Source organism: Hipposideros armiger, unplaced genomic scaffold (assembly GCF_001890085.2).
Source record: "Hipposideros armiger isolate ML-2016 unplaced genomic scaffold, ASM189008v1 scaffold_129, whole genome shotgun sequence".
Classification (NCBI taxonomy): Eukaryota; Metazoa; Chordata; class Mammalia; order Chiroptera; family Hipposideridae; genus Hipposideros; species Hipposideros armiger.
Window position 1 is genome coordinate 3,347,964 of NW_017731479.1, and position 21,660 is coordinate 3,369,623.

The 21,660-nt window shown below is 46.7% G+C and overlaps 1 protein-coding gene across 1 annotated transcript in view; it reads right to left on the reverse strand.

Moving 5' to 3' along the window:
- ACACB (acetyl-CoA carboxylase beta) overlaps positions 1 to 21,660 on the reverse strand; it is a 126,107-nt gene that overhangs the window by 84,498 nt on the left and 19,949 nt on the right. Inside the window, exons 3-5 of the mRNA XM_019649064.1 lie at positions 17,088 to 17,142; positions 3,685 to 3,894; positions 3,214 to 3,384 (exon numbers count right to left, since the gene is read on the reverse strand). Coding sequence (XP_019504609.1) covers positions 3,214 to 3,384; positions 3,685 to 3,894; positions 17,088 to 17,142 — 436 coding nt within the window. The remainder of the gene's footprint in view (positions 1 to 3,213; positions 3,385 to 3,684; positions 3,895 to 17,087; positions 17,143 to 21,660) is intronic.

A 21,660-nucleotide genomic window follows, 5' to 3' on the forward strand; every position in this document is an offset into this window, starting at 1 on the left:
TGTGGCTGGCAAATGATTCCCCTAAACCATGCAAGGATGTCGGATAATATAACTGCACAACGTATACAAATCCAAGTTCAAATCCTGAAATAAACAGATGTCATAGATAATAAGTATCATTTTATCTAATAAGTAGTAGAATTGAAGGGTTCTGGTCTAAAGGGGTTAGGGCATTCCAAAGACATAAGAACAGCCCTAGCAAAACTGTGGCCTTACCAGAAACGTGACCTCCAAACCTAGCGATAAACCTGAACATGGTTCCTCAGTACCAACAGGAACATTAACAGAGGTCCGCTTGCCCCAGCATCATTCCATTGTGGTAACCACAGTAATAGCTCCCATGTCCCCAGGTTGGCCAACCTACCCAGGTGCCCTCCCACCCCTGGACTCGCTTGCTCCTAACAATTAAATTGTGAGGTGGGGCTATCAAACTGACCCCCTGCCTTACAGGGATGCATTAGAAAGAGAATCTGACCCAGCAGAGTGTCCCATCAACGCCCCAATTCCCACGAATCTGATGGAGACACACTCTACCTAAGAAAGCAATGTCGTGCTTGCACAGGAGCTCCGGAAGTTTGGGGTTTTCGGAAGCATGGCCCCAGCCAGCCCACACCGCCTGCGAACACAGAGAGGCGTGAACGAAGATCTTCCTTCAAGAAACCCGCCTCCCCATCACACACTGAAAGCTCTTTCTTTGCCGGGTCATATCAGTCCTGGATTTGGGGGTCTTGCAGGACACGGCTCCTCTGCCCCTTCTGAATGGTGGAATCAAGGTGCTCCAGAGATCAGGGCATCATCCCCCGTGGGCAGACTGGGGTACCCCAACCAACTTACCTGCACAGGAATTCTCTTGGCAATGTCCACGATCAGCTCCACGTTGGCATAATTGTTGTTGTTGGGCCCTCCTGGCACAGGGACGTACTGATCCGCTATCTTGATGTACTCTGGAGTTTAAATGGGAGAGAAAAGGAAAGAACAAGCAGACAGACTGAAGTTGACTGCAGGAAATCTGCAAGGCACGGCTGTATGCGGCCATTGAAAGGATAAGCGTGACAATTTTGGGCAACAACGGACAAAAGTGTGTGATAATTAGAAGAAAACCGAGTATGACTTTAATTATGCAAACATATGTGTGTGTCTGCATCAGGCCTGGAAGGGAACAAAAAAGAAGCAAGCTATCAGGATAGTGGGATTAGAGGCGGGTATTTTTATTCCTATTTAAAGTTTATCTTCATGTTGTTTTGCCATTAAGCAATTCCATGTTTGTTTTTCATCAGGGTAATAAAAGCGTAGGGCCAGCTGAGTGGCGCATTGGTTAACAGCTGGCTTGGGATGCCAGCTCTGAGCAGCAGGGCCCCGGTTTGGACCCCACATGCGGGCCAGTGACACTGCACCCTCTACAGCTAAGATGGTGAACAACAGCTCNTGAACAAAGTATAGAAGAAAACTTAGAAATATTAAAATAGTTGGGTTAAGAATGAGAAGATTATCAGCATAAATTTTTTTAAACACTGCCAATAATAGGCGTAATGTTTTAAAAGTGGAAAACCAGCTACAAATAAGTAAATATACAATTACAGTGGACCCTTGAACAACTCGGGAATTACAGGCCGAGAGTCTGCCTATAACTTTTAACTCCCCCAAAACTTAACTACTAATAGCTTCCTGATGATTAGGAGCCTTACTGACAACGTAAACAGTCGATTAACACATATATGTGTATATTTTAGTAGTAAATGATAACATAGGCTAGTATTTACATATATTTTATGCATCCATGACATACATTTTCTTAATTTTTTTCGGTATTTCTAGGTTATACAGTTCATCCACAAGTTTTTTCAAATTGTTGCATATCTCCAAAATTTTAAAAAACCTATTTATGGAAAAAAAAAAATCCACGAATAAGTGAACCCACGCAGTTCAAACCCTTGTTGTTCAAAGGGTCGGCTGTCTATTTCCTACAATGAAAAAGGATCAACCAGAAGTGTTAAAAATACCAAGGCCTCCAAAATGTACAAAATATCCCATCTCTCAAGAGACAAACATAGTCACAAACAGATATTCTGACCCTATATCTCTGAAACCATTTATAGACACCCTGATTCATAGACTTGAACATCTAAGGAAATGGTACACCAATCAATGCAAACCATGGACTCCTGCCAGTGAAATGTACACATTTGCTTTAAAACACAGCACAGCAATATTCCAGCTCCCAAAAATGTCCTCTCAATCGTGACAGAATAACGCTAATGGAAATAATCTGGTGGCCAGGAATGGGATAAAGACAATCCCCAAAGACATATGGAAAAATAGGCAGCAAGAACAGCTCACCTGTCTAAAAAGGATTGGGAAGTCCTCGGCACTCTCTGCTTTCCGGATTCCTTTCCCTCCACCGCCTTCAGAAGCTTTGATCATCAACGGAAAACCAATTTTTTCTGCCACCTGGAAGGCAAAGGACAAACAGACCTCTTNATAAATGACCTTGGAAAAACACAGACAAAATATGTCATGACTTTTCTGACAACCCAATATTATCCTTGCAACTTTTCTGAAATTTTTCAAATAGAAAAAATAAAAAACAATCAAAATTCTGGAAGATGAAGGAAGAGAGGAGGAAGACGACATTAATAAAAAAAGAAATGAGTTCCAATGAATGCAAGAGTTCCTACTTCTGCGTCACAAGTTCTCAAAGGGGCTGAAACTGCCCCCAATGAGAGGAAATATTTCCACTTGGGGATGAAAAAAATATAACTCTTTGTATGCATAAAGCACAGCTATATCTACAGTACCCAAAGAGATATAGAGTATATCTATGATAGTAAAATGTTATGGGGGAGAAATTTGGGGATAAATTGTCTAAAAAGGCTCCTTAGGGGAAGCAATAAAAAAAATGTTGATATACACTTCTCTGGGTCTATGAATGGGTATCAGGGATCCACAAATATCCTGCAATTGAATAAAATATATTGTGCCAGGGAGAAGGCCTGTGGCTTTTTCTAGTTTCTCAAAGGGTTATACGGCAAAGGTGAAAAACCACAATCACAGAAGGTTCTTTGCCTGTGTGGTTCTCGGTGCTACTCATATATCACAAGTCATTCCCCAGAGCCAGCCAGCCAGCCAACAGGGGCGGAAAGGTATAACCTGAGGAGAACAGAGGACCCCACCCTGGGTAGACGAACACCGAGGACTCAGAGCCCGTTTCCTCACCTGAAGCTGGGCGGCCGGCAGGTTGACATCAGCGATCATCTCTGTGCAGGGGTGTTCCACCTGCAGGCGGGGATTCAGCTCCAAGAAGTGGAAGCTGCCATCCTGGCTGTAGAGATATTCGACCGTCCCTGCACTCACATAGCCTACTGTCTTGGCCAGTAGGACAGCACACTGCAAAAAACAGAGACCGAGGGGTTTCCAGTGGTTTTCTTGGGTAGTTTTGATCGTGGCTTATTAGTTTCCCCATCAAATGTAGATGGAGGACTTGCTATGTGTCAATTACTTTGGGACCACATAGAGCATGTTCTAATAAATCCATGCCAGGCTGAAGTCACCTCCATGATGGGCCCCCAGTCTCTCCTTGGGCACCCACCTCACTTTGGTGACATGGACCATTAGGGAGCTCTTGCTCGCTCTGAGCTGACACAGCAACCCCTGCAGTTGCCCCCCACCCAGCTCTGCAGGGCCCACCTGCTCCATGAACTCGAACACAGCCGGTGTGGCGATGGTGGCAGGTGCCTCCTCGATGATTTTCTGATGCCGCCGTTGGATGGAGCAGTCTCGCCCAAACAGGGACACGGCGTTCCCATACCGGTCGGCGAGGATCTGGACCTCCAGGTGACGGGCGTGCTGGGCCAGCTTCATGAGAAAGATCGGGGAGCCCGGGATCTCGCTCTGCACCTGGGGATGGGGCAGGGGAGGGGAGGCTGAGTAACTGGCTCTTCCCTGGGGACCAGGGCTGGAACAGGAAGTTCTCCGAAAAGAGAAGCAATGCCGGTGACATCCACGATCTTTTCATTTCATTTTACCTCTATCAGAGACATCACATTCTTGTTGTTGTTTTAAATCCAACAGTGAAAATCCATAACATAGAAAGTGAAATTTCCCCCCAATCTCATCTCCTAAAGATAATTTGCTGTTAAGAGTTGGGTATGAACTGGTTAAGAGTTAAAGCTGCTGTTAAAAGAGTTAATGTAGTTGAGGGGTGACTGGTTAGCTGAGTTGGTTAGAGCGTGGTGCTGATAACACCAAGGTTGATGGTTCGATCCCTGCATGGGCCACTGTGAGCTGCGCCCTCCCTAAAGGAGTCAACTATGCCATTGTAGCATGAAAGCAATGTGTAACCAATCACCATGGCTGTTCCCCATTTAAAAAAAAAAAAAAAGAGTTAATGTAGTTGAAAAAGGTGAAGGGATTAAGAAGGACAAACTGGCAGCTACAAAATAGTCATGGGGATGTAAAGTACAGCATAGGGAATATAGTCAATAATGTTGCAATAACTATGTATAATGCCAGGTGGGTACTAGACTAATTGGAGGGGGGAGGCTTTGAAGGATCACTTTATAAATTATATAAATGTTTAACCACTACGCCATATATCTGAAACTATTATAAAGTAATACTGAATGTCCACTGTAGCTGAAAACAATACATACATAATTTTTAAAAAGAGTTAATGTACTTGAGAGTTAACTGGTTAAGAGTTAATATGCTGTTAAGAGCTTGGTGCACAAACTGGCTTTCTGCTACTGTTTCAGGAACACGCACAAAGAATGTTTCTTTAAACAAAAATAGAACCCAAGCACACTTCTCTGTAGCTTTCCTTTCCTCCTGCTTACTGCACTTACTCAGCCAGTTCTCTATGGTGGAACCTACAGACAGATTCCATCCTTTTAATGGCTGAAAGGCACTGGCTTATAGGGATGTCACCTAGAGATTCTTAAAGAAAGATGATGTCAAAGTAAGTGTTCACACGGAATGATTTCTAAGACAAATTTTTTTTNACTGGCCCTCATGTGGGATCTGAACCAGGGCCCTTGTTGCTCAGAGCTGGCGTCCCAAGCCAACTCCTAACCAACGCACCACTCGGCTGGCCCTCCCTGTCCTATTTTCTATCCTTTTTACTTTCTGGGTGATTCCTTTAGCCTTCTCTTCTAACTTCATTAAGTGGGGTTTTTCACGTCTGCTATCATGTTTTTAACATCGAAGTGCCTGTTTTTGGTCTGCAAATCTTCCTTTTTATGCATCCTGTTTCCTATGTATGTAAATCCTCGCCAACCTTGATGAGAGTATTAACGATAGCTTTTTCAAGTTCTTGTCACCTAGTATGATTTCTGTTTCTTCCAAGTTTCCTGTGTCCCTTTATTTGTTTGGGGCCTGCCTTCCATATTAGAAACTGTACCCACATGCTTGGTAAGCCTCGGCTACTTCGTCATGACCAAAAGCAGGAACTAAAGGGCTGGTGAGCAGTACTGAGAATGTGATAAGGCCAGTGGACCCTGAGCTCAACACAGGGCAACCTGGGAGGGCAGTGTTTTGAGGAACCCCGTGTTTTGAGGAACCCCACATGTCTTTAGAGTCTTCCTCCCTCACTGGTCCAATTCCCCAGGGAGAAGTTTCTGGGTCTTCTGCTGGGAAGAAAGGTTGGCCAGGAGGCTGGGCGGGGAAGAAGGGCTTGGGACAGGTCTGGGGGGCAGGGCAGGTTTCAAGATTCAGCACCTACACAGACCCCTGTCCTCCTGTTAGGAATATAAGCCCCACATGCTCCACCATACCCATCAGTCCCCAGTCCCAAGACCCTCCACCTTTCACTCTCCAGAGGGCAAACCTCTTGCCTTCTGTTGGGGTGGATGTGAGCAGTCTCCAGCCACACAGAGCAAGCAAGGGGCTCTGGGAGTCTTTCACCCAATCTTCCTCATTTTGGTACCCACTTCACCGCCGTTGCCGAGGCACCAATGCTGCCAGTCCCTGTGCCTATCAGCATCCAGTAATTTTTCAGCTTCCCTCACTGCCCCTTTACCACTCAGCCCACTTGGTTCTACTAAACCAGTTACCGCTTGATCATCTGCTTTCCAGCTTCCAAAAGGTTGCTAATCTCCCCTTCTGTTTCTTCAGGTTTGATGGGTTTCTACCCCCCCCCCTCTTTTTTAAAACCTCTTTGCTGTCATTTGGTGGGATTTTGACAGGGGCAGAATCAGGCAGACACAGTCAGTTCACTCTCTTACTCCTGCCATGGGGTATTCAAGCTGGGAGCCGCCTGCCAGGAATTAGGTTAGAGGTTAACCACCCAGAGGAGTATCCAGAGACTGTGTCATCAGGTATCTTGTGAGGCCGGGGCTGAGTGGGTTCAGGGGGCCAAAACTTTGGGTTAAAAACTGATCATAAAGGGGGGCAGCGAGATGGCTCAGTTAGTTAGAAAGTGTGCTCTTAACAACCAGGTTGTTGGTTTGACTCCCACGTGGGATGGTGGGCTGCGCCCCCCCCCACCCTGCAACTAGATTGAAAACGGCGACTGGACTTGGAGCTGAGCTGCGCCCTCCACAACTAAGATTGAAGGACAACAACTTGACTTGGAGCTGATGGGCCCTGGAAAAAACACATTGTTCCCCGCAAAAACACATTGTTCCCCAATAAAGTTTAAAAAAAAATGATCATAAAGAACACTGCCAGCATGCCTCCGTCTAGTATCCGAGCAAGGAACAGCAAAGATGGATGCAAATAAACAATCAGGGGAGAGAAATTCCATTTTACAGATGCACAAACTGAGGCTCAGCCAGGCAAATGGGGTCACTCAGCTAGTCGGCCAGCCTGGGGCTCTTTCCATTACACCAGGAGATGTTGGGTGTGGGCGTTTTCTGCTACATAAAGTCTCTGTGTCCAGGACAGTTTCCCGTGGGAAAATGTCTTCGACAAACCTGCAGTCTGCCCCTGATCCCCACTGTGAGCCATCAAAGACTCTGCCTGTCAGAGATGAAGAAACAGGCTTCTAGGCGAGGGGAACAAAAAGAGAAATGGATGACAGAAACCCATCCTGTTTATATACTACAGCAAGATATGTACTTTCAATCAAGACCATCTCCCTTCTACTGGGCTTATTATGCGTGGTGCCTGAATGAATAAACAAATAAATGAACAAATGATTTCCGGCCCTTGAGACAGCCTCACTGCCTCCCAAAAATTGCAAGCTGCTTTTCTTCTAAAGCCTCCCAGGATTAAACTCCTGCAACGAAATAGGACTTAGAAAAGTACTTTGGAAGGTCAATATCATCTTGCAAATGTGAACAGTACTTTTAGCAAAATTATATGTCATTAACTAGGAGGTAGTTCAATTCATTTTTAAGAACTTTATTTCTTTACAAAAACAGGCAGATTTGGCCTGAGGGCCATAATTTGCAGACCCCTGATCTAGAAAAATAGACACCAAAATGTTAACAGCAGTTATCATAGGGTGTCTGAATTATGGGTGGTTTCTCTTTTCTTTTTTCTTTTCTTTTTTCTTTTTTTGCCTATATTTGTTAAACTTTCTGCAAAGATGTATTATTTTCAATAAGAAAAAAGCTATTAATTTTATAATAGGGATGCTGAAAGCCATGACTGTCCCAGTGTCCACTGGGTAAGGCACTCGGTTTCCTTAACTTTAAAATGAGAATTTAAATATATTAATACACAAAAAGTAAAAGATGGCATCTGACACACAGTATACCCTATATTATTATATCAGTGCAATGAGGCCAACAGGATCAGGGGCAGCTGATCTCCCAACCTCACCAGGAGGCATCAGGCCACCCCTCTGCCCAGGCCAGCTCCCCATCCATTCACTGTCCCTACTCTGTCCATGGCCTTCCCGGCTGGCTGGCTTGATTCCTTGGCTTCAGAAAGTCTGAGACATCCATTTGCATACACACAAACCTTAAAACTCGAGCAATTTGACCTAAAATGCAACAAAGAAAACCTCAATCGTTAGAAACACACCATTGTGTGGCCTCGGTAAAAAAACCATTCACAGCCGCCATTTTGATTTCAAATCTGGTGACACAGACCCTCTATCACAGCAAAGTAGGCGGGTGAACACACACAATGCTGCCGGAGTGGCTTAAAGTCCCGTCTCCAAGCTGGTGGCTATTTTTATTTGTTTTTGACAAAACTGGAGGCCAACCAACATTGGCTCTAAAGGGCTGACCTTCAGGCGGCATTTGTTCCAAGGCAAGTGTGGAGACTGGAATATTCTCTGGTGACTTTGGAAATGGCTTCAGGGGTGCAATCAACTACACAACAGAGCTGTCAGCCAAACGCCAACCACAGTCAGCTGCTGAAGCACAAGACCAGGCAGAACTACATTAGGAGGAAGAGAATCACATTCTCCAGTGTCACTATGGACGGCGCACCGGGGGCATCTCACTGAATCTCCACAGCCCTGTGCAGGGGAGGCCGTCATCTCCTGCTCACGAACAGGAAGCCGAGATCAGAGAGGCCCACTGACCTCAAATCACACAGCTGGCAGGCGGCATAGCTGGGCTTCCAACATGCCTCTATCTGACCCCGAATCTGATTTTTGAGGCACAAAGTTATCGGAAATAAATGGAAGTACCTCTATTGTCTAGACTTTAGGAAATAAACACTTGCATTTGAGAGGCAATATGTGTAATGCAGCGTTCTCAACAGGGGGCAATTGTGCTCCCTGGGGACACACAGCAATGTGTGCAAGGGTGGTTGTCACAACTTGGAGGGTGCTACTGGCATCTAGTGGGTAGAGGCCAGGGACGCTGCTCAGCTTCCTGCAAAGCCTCCAAGACAGCCTCCACCACAAAGAATCACAGGGTCCCAAGTGTCAACAGTCCTGAGTTAAGGAAAACCCTGGTAGACCAGCGCCATCCTCTCAGGCTTTGAGTCTGGAATCTACCACTTACGACCTCTGTAATCTTGGGAAATTTGCTTCAATACTCGGTATCTCGGTCCCCTCACAGGATGAAAATATTTAATAATATTAATAGTATCTGACTCATAGAGCGTGCATCCAGGGTGCAACACTGGGCCTGGCCTATCTCTGCAGGGGAACCATGATAAGAGCCCCAGTATGCGGTCATCAGGCTAGGGCCCTGGCATTAACCGGTCCTTAAGTCCCCTAGCTCCCTTTCCTTTTGTACAATAGGGAGGTAACTGCAGGGAGGTGATGAGCTACTGGAAGTGAAGGCCTATCACCGCACAAGTTAGCAACAAAGGACACTGCATAGCCCTGTACAGGCTGATAACTTTAAACTCATCTGTGGGCTCCCAGATAAATGGACCCATGGAAATGTCTCGGGCCACCTGTCCCTTCAGCACCTCCTGGGATGGCCACTTTGGCTAGGCCAGGGGTCAGCCTACTAGGGCCCAAGGGCTAAATCCAGTCTGCCATCTGCTTTTGTACTTTCCATGAGCAAATACTGGTTTTTACACTTTTTAATGTTTGAGAAAGAATTGTATTTTGTGACATGGGAAAATTCTATGCAATTCAAATTTCGGTGTCCATAAAGTGTGACTGGAATACAGTCAGGCCCATTCAATGACCTATTATCTATGGCTGCTTTGGTACAGTCAACAGCAGAACTGAGTGGTTTTAACAGAAACCATATGGCCACAAAGCTGAAAATATTTACTATCTGGCCCTTTAGGCAAACAGTTTGCCAATTTCGAGTTAGGCAGCAGTTTTCAATGCTGACTGTACACTCCATCACATGAGAAACTTTAAAAACATATTGATGCCTGGGCTCCACCTAATTAATCAGCATGCCTAGGAGTGAGGGTTTGCGGGGCACCCAGGCATCTACAGTTTTCAAAAGTCCCCCCAGGAAACTCTAACATACAGGCAGAGGTAAAAACCACAGCTAGATCCACAACCAGCATCTCAACATTGACAAGTGGCCTTGGGTGGGTGACTGACTAGGCCTGCTGCCTAGCTGGGTGACCCTCTTTGCCTGGCTGAGCCTGAGAATTCCCATGGCAGGGACATCACTCATAATGGCGCATTATGGGACTCACTGAAAACCAGATTCTCCTGCCTTCCCTTCCCCAACTTTATTTAATCTCATTCAACTCCAGTCTCTTCCAAGAAGCCCATCTCCAACCCCTCTGACCCACATGCATTTCTCCATTCCCTGATTTCTCCATTCTCCATTCTCTGGCCCTGTTTATATACCGAGGGGGGCTGGTCAGCATTTAGTTCTGGCTCCTTAATAGGTGGTCTGGCCTTCAGGACAGGATCTCAATGCCTCTTGACTCCACAGACCTCTTTCATAACAGAATTCTATCGTTACCACTATCAGATGTGCAAATGTTTGTGCTGACCTGGGATAACGCTCAAGGCCAGCACCTCTGGTGGGCTGGGCATCAGGCACAATGCTGGGCTCCCAGCTCTGGACAGTCTCAAGAACCCCGTAAAGCTCTATTAGGAGTAGCCCCATTGACAGATGCGGAAACAGGTTCAACGGGGTTGATGGCATATGCTCAAGCTCACACAACTCAGTGGCAGAGTGGGGCTGTCTCACTCCATCTTTTTAGCAACTCTAAGCTAAGAGAGGAACCATGCAGTGACCCAATAAAGCATCTTCAAATTATTATAAATATGGTGACCACATGGCCTGAAGTTGCAGGGACAATTCCAATTTCTTTCAAGTTTATTCTTTTGAATCAAAGTGATTTGTTGAAAGGTATTCTTTTGGATTAAGGTGTATGATTACATGCGATTCAAGGTTTATATGTTAAACTTTTGGTGTACATAGCTTTATAGATAAGGAAAAAAAAAAGTATCCTTTGTAAGCCACGTGGCCTGTTTTGGATACACTCCAGGAATTGAGTATTTTTACCAGAGGAGTTAGATCAGGGCTCCAAACGTGGAAGAAATGTGACCTCTGTGCTCAATAAATGACGGAGTGCATAAGAAAGACCCTGATCCAAATGCAGCCCCCTGCCCCCCTGTAGGCTCTTTGCTCGAACACACCCTGAGAGATTCCAGGAGGGTCCCCCTCTCTGCAAAAGGACTGAACAAGTGCAAGGTCAGTCTCCCTCCTGGCAGGCTGGCGGTATATCTGGAATACGTCTCTCGCCCTTTCTGAATCCCCCATCAGAGGAACTAAATAACCGAGGCCCTTCCGACTCCAAGAGGCCTCACTCCCTAGCATGCTCACGAGCTGCAGTAACTAGTTTGCAGCAAAACTTTAGTCCAACATTGGGAAAGTCCTCTGATTTTTGAAGTTCTGCTCTTAAAGCGGTAGAAAACAGCTGCCTATAGAGAGCCCTCTGGGCGACAGCCTCAGAATGAATCCCAGTATATTCTCACCGGCACGGAGAGCAGAATGAATCCCAGTATATTCTCACCGGCACGGAGAGCCTCGGGTTCCTCATCTATAAAATGAGAACGACAGCACCCACTTAGCGCCCCTGGTGGCGCTGAGACAACATCCAGCTCCCTCACTGGACCAAGAGCTCTTAAAGGCAGGGGTGATGTTTCCCCAACATTTCTGTGTCCCTTCCTGCTCCCAGATGTAGGCCTTACACATGGGAGGTGTACAGGGACTGTTTATGTACCAGGTAAAGATATCCTGAGAAAAGAGCAAAGAATGGAAACAGAGACTTCGCTACCAAGCTGTCCACTGTGCTGGTTATTAGCAAAAAAAGGGGGAAAGTCCAAATATCCACTATATATAGGGGATTGCTTATACATTTTAAGGTATATCCATGTAAAGAAACACTACAGACCCAGTAAAAAGCAGGTTGTGGGACAAAGGTTGGCAACCGTTTTCTGTAAAGGACCAGATAGTAAATACTTTAGGTTTTATGGCCCAGGCAGTCTCCGTCTCACTACTTAACTCTTGCTTTGAAGCTTGAAAGCAGCCATAGACAATTCATAAATGATGAACATGGCTATGTTCCAATAAAACTTTATTTGTGGACACTCAGAGTTAAATTTCATGTAATTTTCACATAGCACCAAACAGTATTCTTCTTTTCATTTTTTAACCATCTAAAAGTTAAAAACCATTCTTTGCTTGCAAGTCAAACAAAGCCAGGCTGCAGGCGACAGTATGCTAAGCCCAGTGGCAGAACACTTAATGTCGATTGAAAAAGCAAGTTACAATACTCTGTATGCTTCCAATTCATAAATTAAAACAACTGCACAGTAAGAATGGATATACAGCAACTGTTAATAAAGATTATGGTGGGGCGGTTATGGGTGATTTTGGTTCCTCCTTTCTGCTTATCTATAATTTTCTGACTTTTCGAAAACAAACACAGCATCACTTCGGTAACTTTTTAAAAAAATGCAATAAAATGAAGACAAAAAAGAAATCGAGCAGGTGGGGCTAGGAAGCGCTCAAGCACAGAAATGCCTACACTAACCTGCTCAGAAAATAACCTTAAATGTGATACCTGCTCAGGTGCACGGTGACTCGCTCAGGGCTTAACAATCACTAGGTTTCAGAGACCTGCCTTCCAAGATCATCACCTTTATCAAGGGTAAGGGGAGGAAGAGGAGGAAAGCGAAAAGGGAGAAAACGGGGTGCCAACCGGGCAACCTTGAGGCACCTGTGCGCTCCAGGGAGCCCTCCTCCAATCAACATCACTGCCAAATCCGACCTCCTCTTCAACTGCCGAGGCCAGCTAGTGTTTTTGCAAGGCGGGTTCCGTCTCCCCAACGGACAAACTGAAGCCTGCACTTCTTTGGGTGGAGGCGGGGAAGAAGGGGTGGTGCTAAGACGACACACAGCTTGACTTCGCGAAGGGGCCGGGAAGTAGGGAAACGCTGCATAAGTTTGTAAAAGATAACGGTCATTAAAACTGCAGCCTTTACTTACTTTACTTTGCGTTCAGGGAAACAGACCTTGCACTTGGCAGGACTCATGTTGACCGTCCCGGACCAATTCCAGCGGGCTCCAGTTGGGATGCAGCGCATGCACCCCCCCCCTAACCCCCCGAAGCAAACTCTGGTCCCGGGGCCCAGCGGGGCAGCCAGATAACGACCGGGAGGCGGAAGCGCTGTCCTAGAGAACCTCTGGGGCCGCGGTGTACAGCAGCCTTCAGGCGCCCAAGTTGGCGCTGCGCTTCCTCCATCCCGAAAGGCCTCCTGCGCGCAAGTGTCGGAGGCGGACGCGCCCGCCCAGGCCCCGCCCCCAAGCAGAGCCCTCCTCCGCAGATGGTCCCGGCCCCAGACCGGGCCCCGCCTCTCGTCCCCAGACAGGATCCCCGGCTGGGGCCCGCCTCCCGGGCCCGCCAATCGCGGAGCCGCAGCTGACCCTGAGCGCCCGGCGGGGGCTGTAGGAGACTTAAAAAGGCCTCTTGGCTACTTTCCTCCCCAGATCCCAACTGCAGTAGAAGAGTTCTACGGTGGCCTCCCCCTACAGATTGGCAGCTGCAAAAAACTCGCAAGTAATTGAATACACACACAATAGGGAAGTGGTGGAAAATAAGAGTTATTTAAAATGTGAGTCGGCTGTCACCACAGCGCCTGGTAAAAGCCCCCCCGTAGTCAAGTCAACTTTTTGCTTCCAAGTTCCTGTGTTTGCTTATTCTTTCACCTCTGTTTCCAGGGGTGACATCTGCTCTATGCCCCCACCTCCCTGCAGTGAGCTTCCAGCACACGCTTTGAACCACCTGAATCCCCTACTAAAGTGACAGCCTCCTAGACAGAAAAGGACCCCAGACAACGTGTGAAGCTTTTTTCTGGGAAGACTAACATTTATTGAGTGCTCTTTTGTGCCTTTGTCTCATTTATTCCTCGCAGCAATACTATGGGTTCCTCCTTCCCCACCTGCTGGTAATGCAGATAAGGAACTGCAATCCAGAGACGTATAAGCTGGTGACTTGAACCCAGGCAAACTGATTCTAGTTAGAATGAATCAATGAATGAATGCTTCTCCAAGTAGTTAAAACAAATAAAAAGGACTCAAAACACTGCCTAGAAAACACTGCAATAATAATACATGTAGCCTCTATTTGTAGCAAACAAAAGATAATGTAAATGTTTGCAAATGATTTCCTTCAAAAGGCATGGTCAGGGCCACACCTCCAGGGGGCGCCATCTACACGGCCAGCACGGACACCGTGACCTCCCCCTGGAGTTGCATCAGCAGCTGTGCCTGCAGACACTGGTTCGCTGTGCTCTAACTATATATTAAATAACGTTTCGACAATAGGTTTAAAAATAAATAAAACAGGTGAACAAAATGCTCAGTTCCTCAGAGTTTCTAGAAGATTCTTTGTGGCTTTGTCTTCAGTCTCTCCAACAGAGAGAAACCCACCTTAGGCTGATCCTTTTTTTGAAGTTTCAGACAAAAACCAAAAAGTATTCATCCCCCAAACGACCCAAATTTAAATGTAGCCACCTCAAAATAAAGAAACAATTAAAATCAGGAAATGGTGGTATTTCAAAACACCCAACCCTACCCAAAGTCAGTTAGGATCATGCAGGAGGAACTCTCACCAGTTTACTGGCATTATTCTAGACTTTTATTCTGTATTGACAAAACCCCAACACTCACTGAACACTGTGTGGGTATTGTAACTTCTCTACTAATACAGCCTTAGAGACATCCTGACACACCTAGCTTACTTAACCCAGGGCTCTGAAGAAAGGGATTTCACTTAGATGGTTGGTCTTTGCGTGTCATCAGAGTGATAATGACTTGGAATTTTCTCTGCCTGCATGATTAGGGACTAAAAGATGAGGAGGGGGCCGGCTGAGTGGCTCAGTTGGTTAAGAGCTCGCTCAAGAGTTTGAGCTCTGAGCAACAGTGGTTCGAGTCCAGCCCGAGCTGAGCAGCCGTGAGCTGCCAACAGGTGGCGGGATGGCTCAGCTAAAAAAAAAAAAAAAAAAAGATGAGGAGGGAAGAATAATATACACCCCTATACACAATACCACCTTTATACAACCATCAATACTTGTGATTTTCAATGAAACGATGCAAACCTGACTGTACTTACAGTCTCATGCTGTAAGCTCATCTCCTCAGATTTATCAGAAGCTAAATTTAACTTCTTGGTATTGCAGAGGGAAAACCAGGTCAATGGTAACACACACACACACACACACACACACACACTCAACAAGAAAATACATGTGCAAGTGACTAGCAGCATGGTGGAAAGAACTGAACGATGATTGACCCTGGGCCTGTCCCTACTTGCGGTGTGACCTTGAGCAAACCCCTTCCCTCCACTTTCACTTCTATAAAATCATCCCCATATAACGTACTTTCACTAAAAGAAAAATGAAACAATTCCTTTCAATATGTGATGAAGGAAATGTTAAGTATAGAGAAATGAATGATTCTTCTAAAACAGGATGCTGATGCGTAAGGGGAAGGGGAAAAATAAGAATGTTTAATTGTTCTGTACCCTGTACTAATAATGGCCAATCTCCCCCGAAACTCAATATCCATTCCACAAAGAGAGCAAGGAAAAGACAGAGGACCCCTTTTATCCCAGCTTCCCAGAAAACATCTTAGGAGCTAAAGAGATTTGAAAATGGGGTTTCTGCCAGCCCCTTCTTAAATGAACAAATGAATAAACAAAGACATTACAGAAAAGATCTGTAGCATTCCATTTAGGGATAAATAAAAATGTTTCTATATGGTTTAAATTTGTATGACCTGCTCACTACACATTGCTGATGAGAAGACGTACAGATGGTGACCATGAGCAAGAAGAGGCTGGGGGAGGCACCCACTACAAGCCCACCCAGGATGCTATTGGGGACAGGGAGGGTGATGCGAGGTCCCACGTGTCAAGTTTGCTTTCTGGTGTGCCTTCCCTCCCAGGCAGGGCCCCCTCCTTCATGTCCAGACCCCACCGACCCTCACTCGCCTTCCCTAAACCTCTTTTAAACTCAACACTCCCAGCGTGGAAGTGAGCAGTTTGGGAAATGGCTGGCAAAGAGCCAGCCGCTGTGTGCTGGTTTGTATTTTATCCTTGTACCAGGGACACTTCACCTGCCTTTTCAATCCCTCTTCCTCCTCCGAGGACACAGGTTGCCATACCTTAAAAGTAGATGCCTGGCAGGTCTTGGGAATAGCCATGGACACAGGGAAGAACTTTGAGAGATGCCCATTCTACACCAGGCAACTGAGGCGGGCTGAGGCCATCCATCCACTCCCGGCACTTCCTGCCCTGTGATCTCCACACCCTCCGAGGTAGACACTAGTATTATCCTGCTTCAGCAGAGAAGGAAATTGAAGCTCAAAGGGGTCACGCGACTGCTCTGAGGTTTGAGCCCAGGCATGTCCGACGGTGGGTCTTGGGCCCTCACTATGACGCCGTGCTTTACACGTAATGACAGTGACTGCAGGGTGGACACTGCTTTAAGTGCTGTGCTCAGAGCAACTCCGCTAAGCCTGACACTGGCTTTGTGAGGTAGGTACCACTGTGGCCTCATTTTAGAGGACAGTGAGGCACAGAAAGGTGACAGCGTGGCCCCAGCTCGCGAGATGGCTGTGTGGAGGAGTCAGCAGGCCGGTCCTCAGTCAGCCAGCCTCCAGCATGACTACTCTTAACCTCTCCATCAGTCTCTCCACTTACAAAAGAAAATGTACTGGAATCATGGCCTCTCTGGCCCCTCCCCTGAGGGGCCAGGCTCACCATCTCTGTGCCAACCGCAGTGCCTGGCACCCACCCAGCAGGGCTGCAATAAATGCTCCCAAGCCAATGAATGGAGAGGAAGAACCTTAGCTTCTCCACTTGTCCTTAAACTTGCCTGGAACCCAGACCCTCTGTGGTAATTGTCCAAGGGGCAAACGGTTATAAAAGCTGTTGTTGTCTTGTCCCCATCTCCTACCCCCAACCCACCCACCCCTACACACACACACACAAAGCAAAGGTGGTTAGAGCTACAAAGGACCTTGAAGCATCCAGTTCAGCACGCAGAGGGTAGGTAGGTGATGTCCTCAAGATCACACACTGAATGGTTACTCAATAAATTGCCCTGTCTCCTGACTCTTCCCACTGATGGAAAGAAGGAGTTAGAAGGATGCTGGAGATGCCTTTGCTGGAACCCAGGTTAGGTGGTAACATCAACACTGGGAGTTCATGGACCCCTTTTTTTTTTTCATGGACCACTTTCTAACCTGCATCTGCTGAGGGTCTGAGTTCAAATGGCGTTCTGGGTCTTTGGTGATCTTGCTGGAAGACCCAGGACAGACCCCTGAACTTCTCTGGGCCTCAGCTTCTCATCTAGGAAGTGAGATGACTGGTTCACTTTTATTATAAAAAAACTTGTTTTTTATAATAAAACATAATAATAATGTTTTATTATTAAATATTGTTCAACGTTGTTATAACAACATTTACAGCAGAAAGAAAACACGGAATTTAAATTACTTATAATCGTACCATATAAAGACTGATTATTAACTATTTGAAAATGTTCCTTCCAGTCTCTCCAGCCATACATACACATTTATTAAGCACAAGCATTTTTTGTGCTTACTGTGTGGCAGGAATGTTCTAAGCACGTTACATACACATGTCCACAATGCTTATCCAAAACTCCCAGGGCCTGATGTGCTTTGGAATTGGGGAATTTTTTTTTTTTTAGATTTTATTGGGGAATTGGGAGGTGGAACAGCATTGGGAAATCGGGGAAGGGGAACAGGCAAGTTGCTGTCCTTTTGTTCTTCAGTCTAGTTGTGGAGGACGTCGTTACTGGCCCATGTTGCTATTATAATTGTGCTCTTTCCGGGTGAGGCCAGTCGCTTGCCGGCCATTGGACGGCAGCTCATGAAAGCTCACGGCAGCTGCTGGCCAGCCCACTGCAGCCTACGCCGTTGCCGGCGACTCACGGCAGCCCAGCTCCAAGTCGAGCTGTTGTTCACCATCTTAGCTGTAGAGGGCGCAGCATCACTGGCCCTCATGTGGGATCCGAACCAGGGCCCTGCTGCTCAGAGCTGGCGTCCCAAGCCAATTCTTAATCAACGTGCCACTCGGCCGGCCCGGAATTGGGGAATTTTTTTTAGGTAGGTAAAACTTTATGTTACACATTTTCATGTTAATATTTCAGCAGCAGAAGGCATGAATATTCACCAAAAAAATAAAAATAAATAAAGACTATGAATAACTTCACAACTATTCCAGGCAAGTTTGCGGTTAAATGGGTTCACCACCAACTCATGAACTTGAGTGTCATAACTTTCAATTTCAGAACTGAGTTGCGCAATCCTGAACCTATCCCAGTTTATGCATGCACCCCATAGGGCAGAACTATTAGGGTAGCAAGCTAGTAAGGGGCAGCTGTGAACCCGGTTTCTTACCCTAAACTCATTGTGCACTAACCACATTGCTGCTCGTTAAATAAAATGGGACAACCCTGTAACCTTCATTTCATGGCATGTGAGCATCTATTATACCACATTATATCACGTTCTCATCAGCTCTATTTCTAAGGGTTGCATGAGAACTCCAGCCTTCGGGGACTGTTTCCAAGTCCAAGAAAAGGGCCAGTCCCATGCCCTGGCCTGAGATGAACCCAAAAGGGAAGAGACTGGTGGGGAGATAGGGGCTGAACAGACAGCACAAAGCCATTGGATCTATAATCTTAGGCAGCCTTTGTCAGGTGGGAAAATGGAAGGCAAAGGAGGGATTACATAAACATATTAAAGGCAGAAGAAAAATTCAAAGAGTTGAATCCCGGAACTAGTCTTCAAAGTCACAAGACGTATGTGAAAAGAATTTTCTGAAAACAAAAATTCTACTGTTGATAAAGAGCAACAACAAAATGCCTATTCATTCATTCATTGATGCATCCATCCATTCACTCATTCACTCATCCATTCATCCACCCATTCCCAAACTCATTCATCAAGTGCTTTACATGCCTCAGAAACACAGAATTCTGTCTTTGGCAAGTTAGAGTTGCTTGTTTCATTCATGCATCTGGCAAATATTTATCCAAAGTTTACCGTGAGCCCACACTAGGTTAGGTAGTTGCGAAAAGTGGAGATCCCATAAACACAGTCCCGTTTTCATGGAGCCCACAGTCCATTGCGGGAGACAGGAAGCAGTCACGTAAACAAATAAGGAAATTAAAGAAATAATCTCAAAGAATGACTAAGTGTTGTGAAAACAACCGAGTGATGGATCAAGAAACTGGGTGTAGGGGCTGGCTGGGTGGCTCAGTTGGTTAGAGTGCGAGCTCTGAGCAACAGGGTCGCAGGTTCGATTCCCACATGGGCCAGTGAGCTGCGCCCGAGCTGAGCTGCCACTGAGCTGCCTACGGGCAGCCAGATGGCTCAGCTGGTGAGAATGCGTGCTCTTTACAACAAAGTTGCCAGTTCAACTCCCATCTGTGGGATGGTGGGCTGTGACTCCAAACCATCCCCCCCCACCAACTAGATTGAAAGCGGCACCTGGATTTGGAGCTGAGCTGCACCCTTCACAACTAAGATTGAAGGACAACTTGACTTGGAGTTTAAAAAAAAAAAAAGTTAAAAAAAAAAAGAAACTGGGCATAGGCGTAGGGGGGAATGCTACTTAAAAGGTGGGAGGGGCACTGGAAGAGCCCTCAGAAGGGGTGATTTTGGTGGGCGAAGAGCTGGAGGTGGAGGCAAGACTGGCTACAGAATTCACAGGACTCAATGAAAAATGGGGAGCCCCTTTTGGGACTCAAAAGTTATTAAGTTATTAAGAATTCCAAGAGACTGGCAGCAGAACATGCAACTGCACAGGTCACACGCCGCCACCGCCAACCGCCATGGAGCAGGCCCTGCTGGGCAAAAGGGAGCATTTCAATTCAGAGGGCACAGCAAGTGTCAAGGCCCAGAATGAAGTTGCAAGTGTGACTATCCTGGGATGGGAGGGAAGAAAAAGGCCCCTTTGCAGACTGCTTCGAAAAAGTACTTCCTCCCAAACCACAACATTAAACATGCACATTTTCCATCCCTGTCCTAGCCAGTCTCCCAGTTGGTAGCCTGGCAGGGAGGGGTAGAAGAGCCCACAAGGTGACATTCAAGGCAGCAGAGAGGCCGAGTGGCTCCAGAGGGACCTACAGGAAGCAGGGAAGGTCCACAGACATACGTCCCTTCTTTGCTGTGGTTTCCACGTGAGTGAGCTGAAAGCCAAGGAATAAACTCCTCAGGCCTTAGTTTTCTATCTGAAAAATTGGAAAGGAGTTAGAACAGGGCTGGAAGGACTAGCCCTAACCCCTGCTCTCTCCCATTTTGCAGAAACTGGGCCCAAAAGTTGAGGAGATTTGCCAGAGAATGCGGACGACGGAGCAGCTTCTCAGGGAAAAACATAATAATAATGCAGGGAACTTCCCGGAAGTAACAGGGACTCTGTCGCCACTTCACCTTCTATGTCAGTCTTCATTTCCTCGGTGCTCCAGCTGGTTGCAGGCAGCACGCCAGCCTGCCCACCCCGCACTCAATGACCCACATCTGAAACTAGCCTGAGCATTTGACCTGGGGGCCCTCCGAGAAAAGGCATCACCACCCTGTAGAAGAGAAGCAACCCAGCAGTGGCCCTCCACAGAGCAACACTCTGGAGGTTTTTTGTTTTGCTTTGTTTTGTTTTGTTTTGTTTTGTTTTGTTTTGGGGGGTAGAGGGTTACCCTGAATGTCCCTTCAGAAAGTTGGCCCAAGGCCCTACCAGTAATGTGTACAGAAGGGTCAATGGGGGACGGCCAAACACCAGGCTACTGAGGTCCCCGAAGATGCCCAAATACCAAAGTGAAAACTCGACAACAGGATAACAGGACACAGCCTTGTTTTGAAGCATTGTTTGAAACTGGCTGCAACACACAGGTTTTGACGTCATTTTTTTCAAGCAGCCGACTCGCAGAGGCAGCGGCAGCGGCAGGCACTAGGACAAGTTTTTAAGCTTTGACTCCCTGAAAATAGGTCTGCATAAGATTCTCACTCACTAGAAACAAGGCACACATGCGGGTCCCCTCCATTGGAGCCCCTCCCCCCAATCCCCGATTCCCGGAACTCTGTGGGTGCTGGAAATGTTCCTCACAGACATACCCGTCTCTTGGCAGGCACCCACAGAACTACCTGAGTTGCCCCAGATGCTCAAGTTCTAAATTTCCAACTCTGAAAAGCACATTGATTGAGGAGGATAAAAGAACTGTGTCCCCAGGGGTCACACCTCATGGGGCTGGTCTAGTCTCCTCATGCTACAGATGAGGCACTGGAGGCTCAGAGAGGGTCAGAGATCTACCTAAGGTCACACAGCATGGCAGTCCTCCCTGTGCCCATCACAGCCCTTTGCGTCTCCCACCACCCCACAATGCACCTTCTTCTCAATGTTTGGTGCCTCCAGTTTATTAAAACAGAGATCCCTCTGCCCCTTCCCCTGTCCTTTACTGGGACAAGGCAAGGATAAATGATTTACCCACAATGCTGAGCTTCTATGCAACGAAGACACAAGGACAGAAAATTCACTTAATATTTGGCTCATGGCCATGCAAAGATAGGCCCTCAGTTAAGTATCTTTTGCCTTCATAAATTCACCAGCTTAAAAAAGCTGTGGTTTGGGGCCGGCTGAGTGGCTCAGCTGGTTAAGAACTCGCTTGGGAGCACCAGCTCTGAGCAGCAGGGCTGTGGTTTGAATCCCACATTGAGGGCCAGTGACGCTCGCCCTCTACAGCTAAGATGGTGAACAACAGCTCGACCTAGACCTGGGCTGCCATGAGTCGCCGGC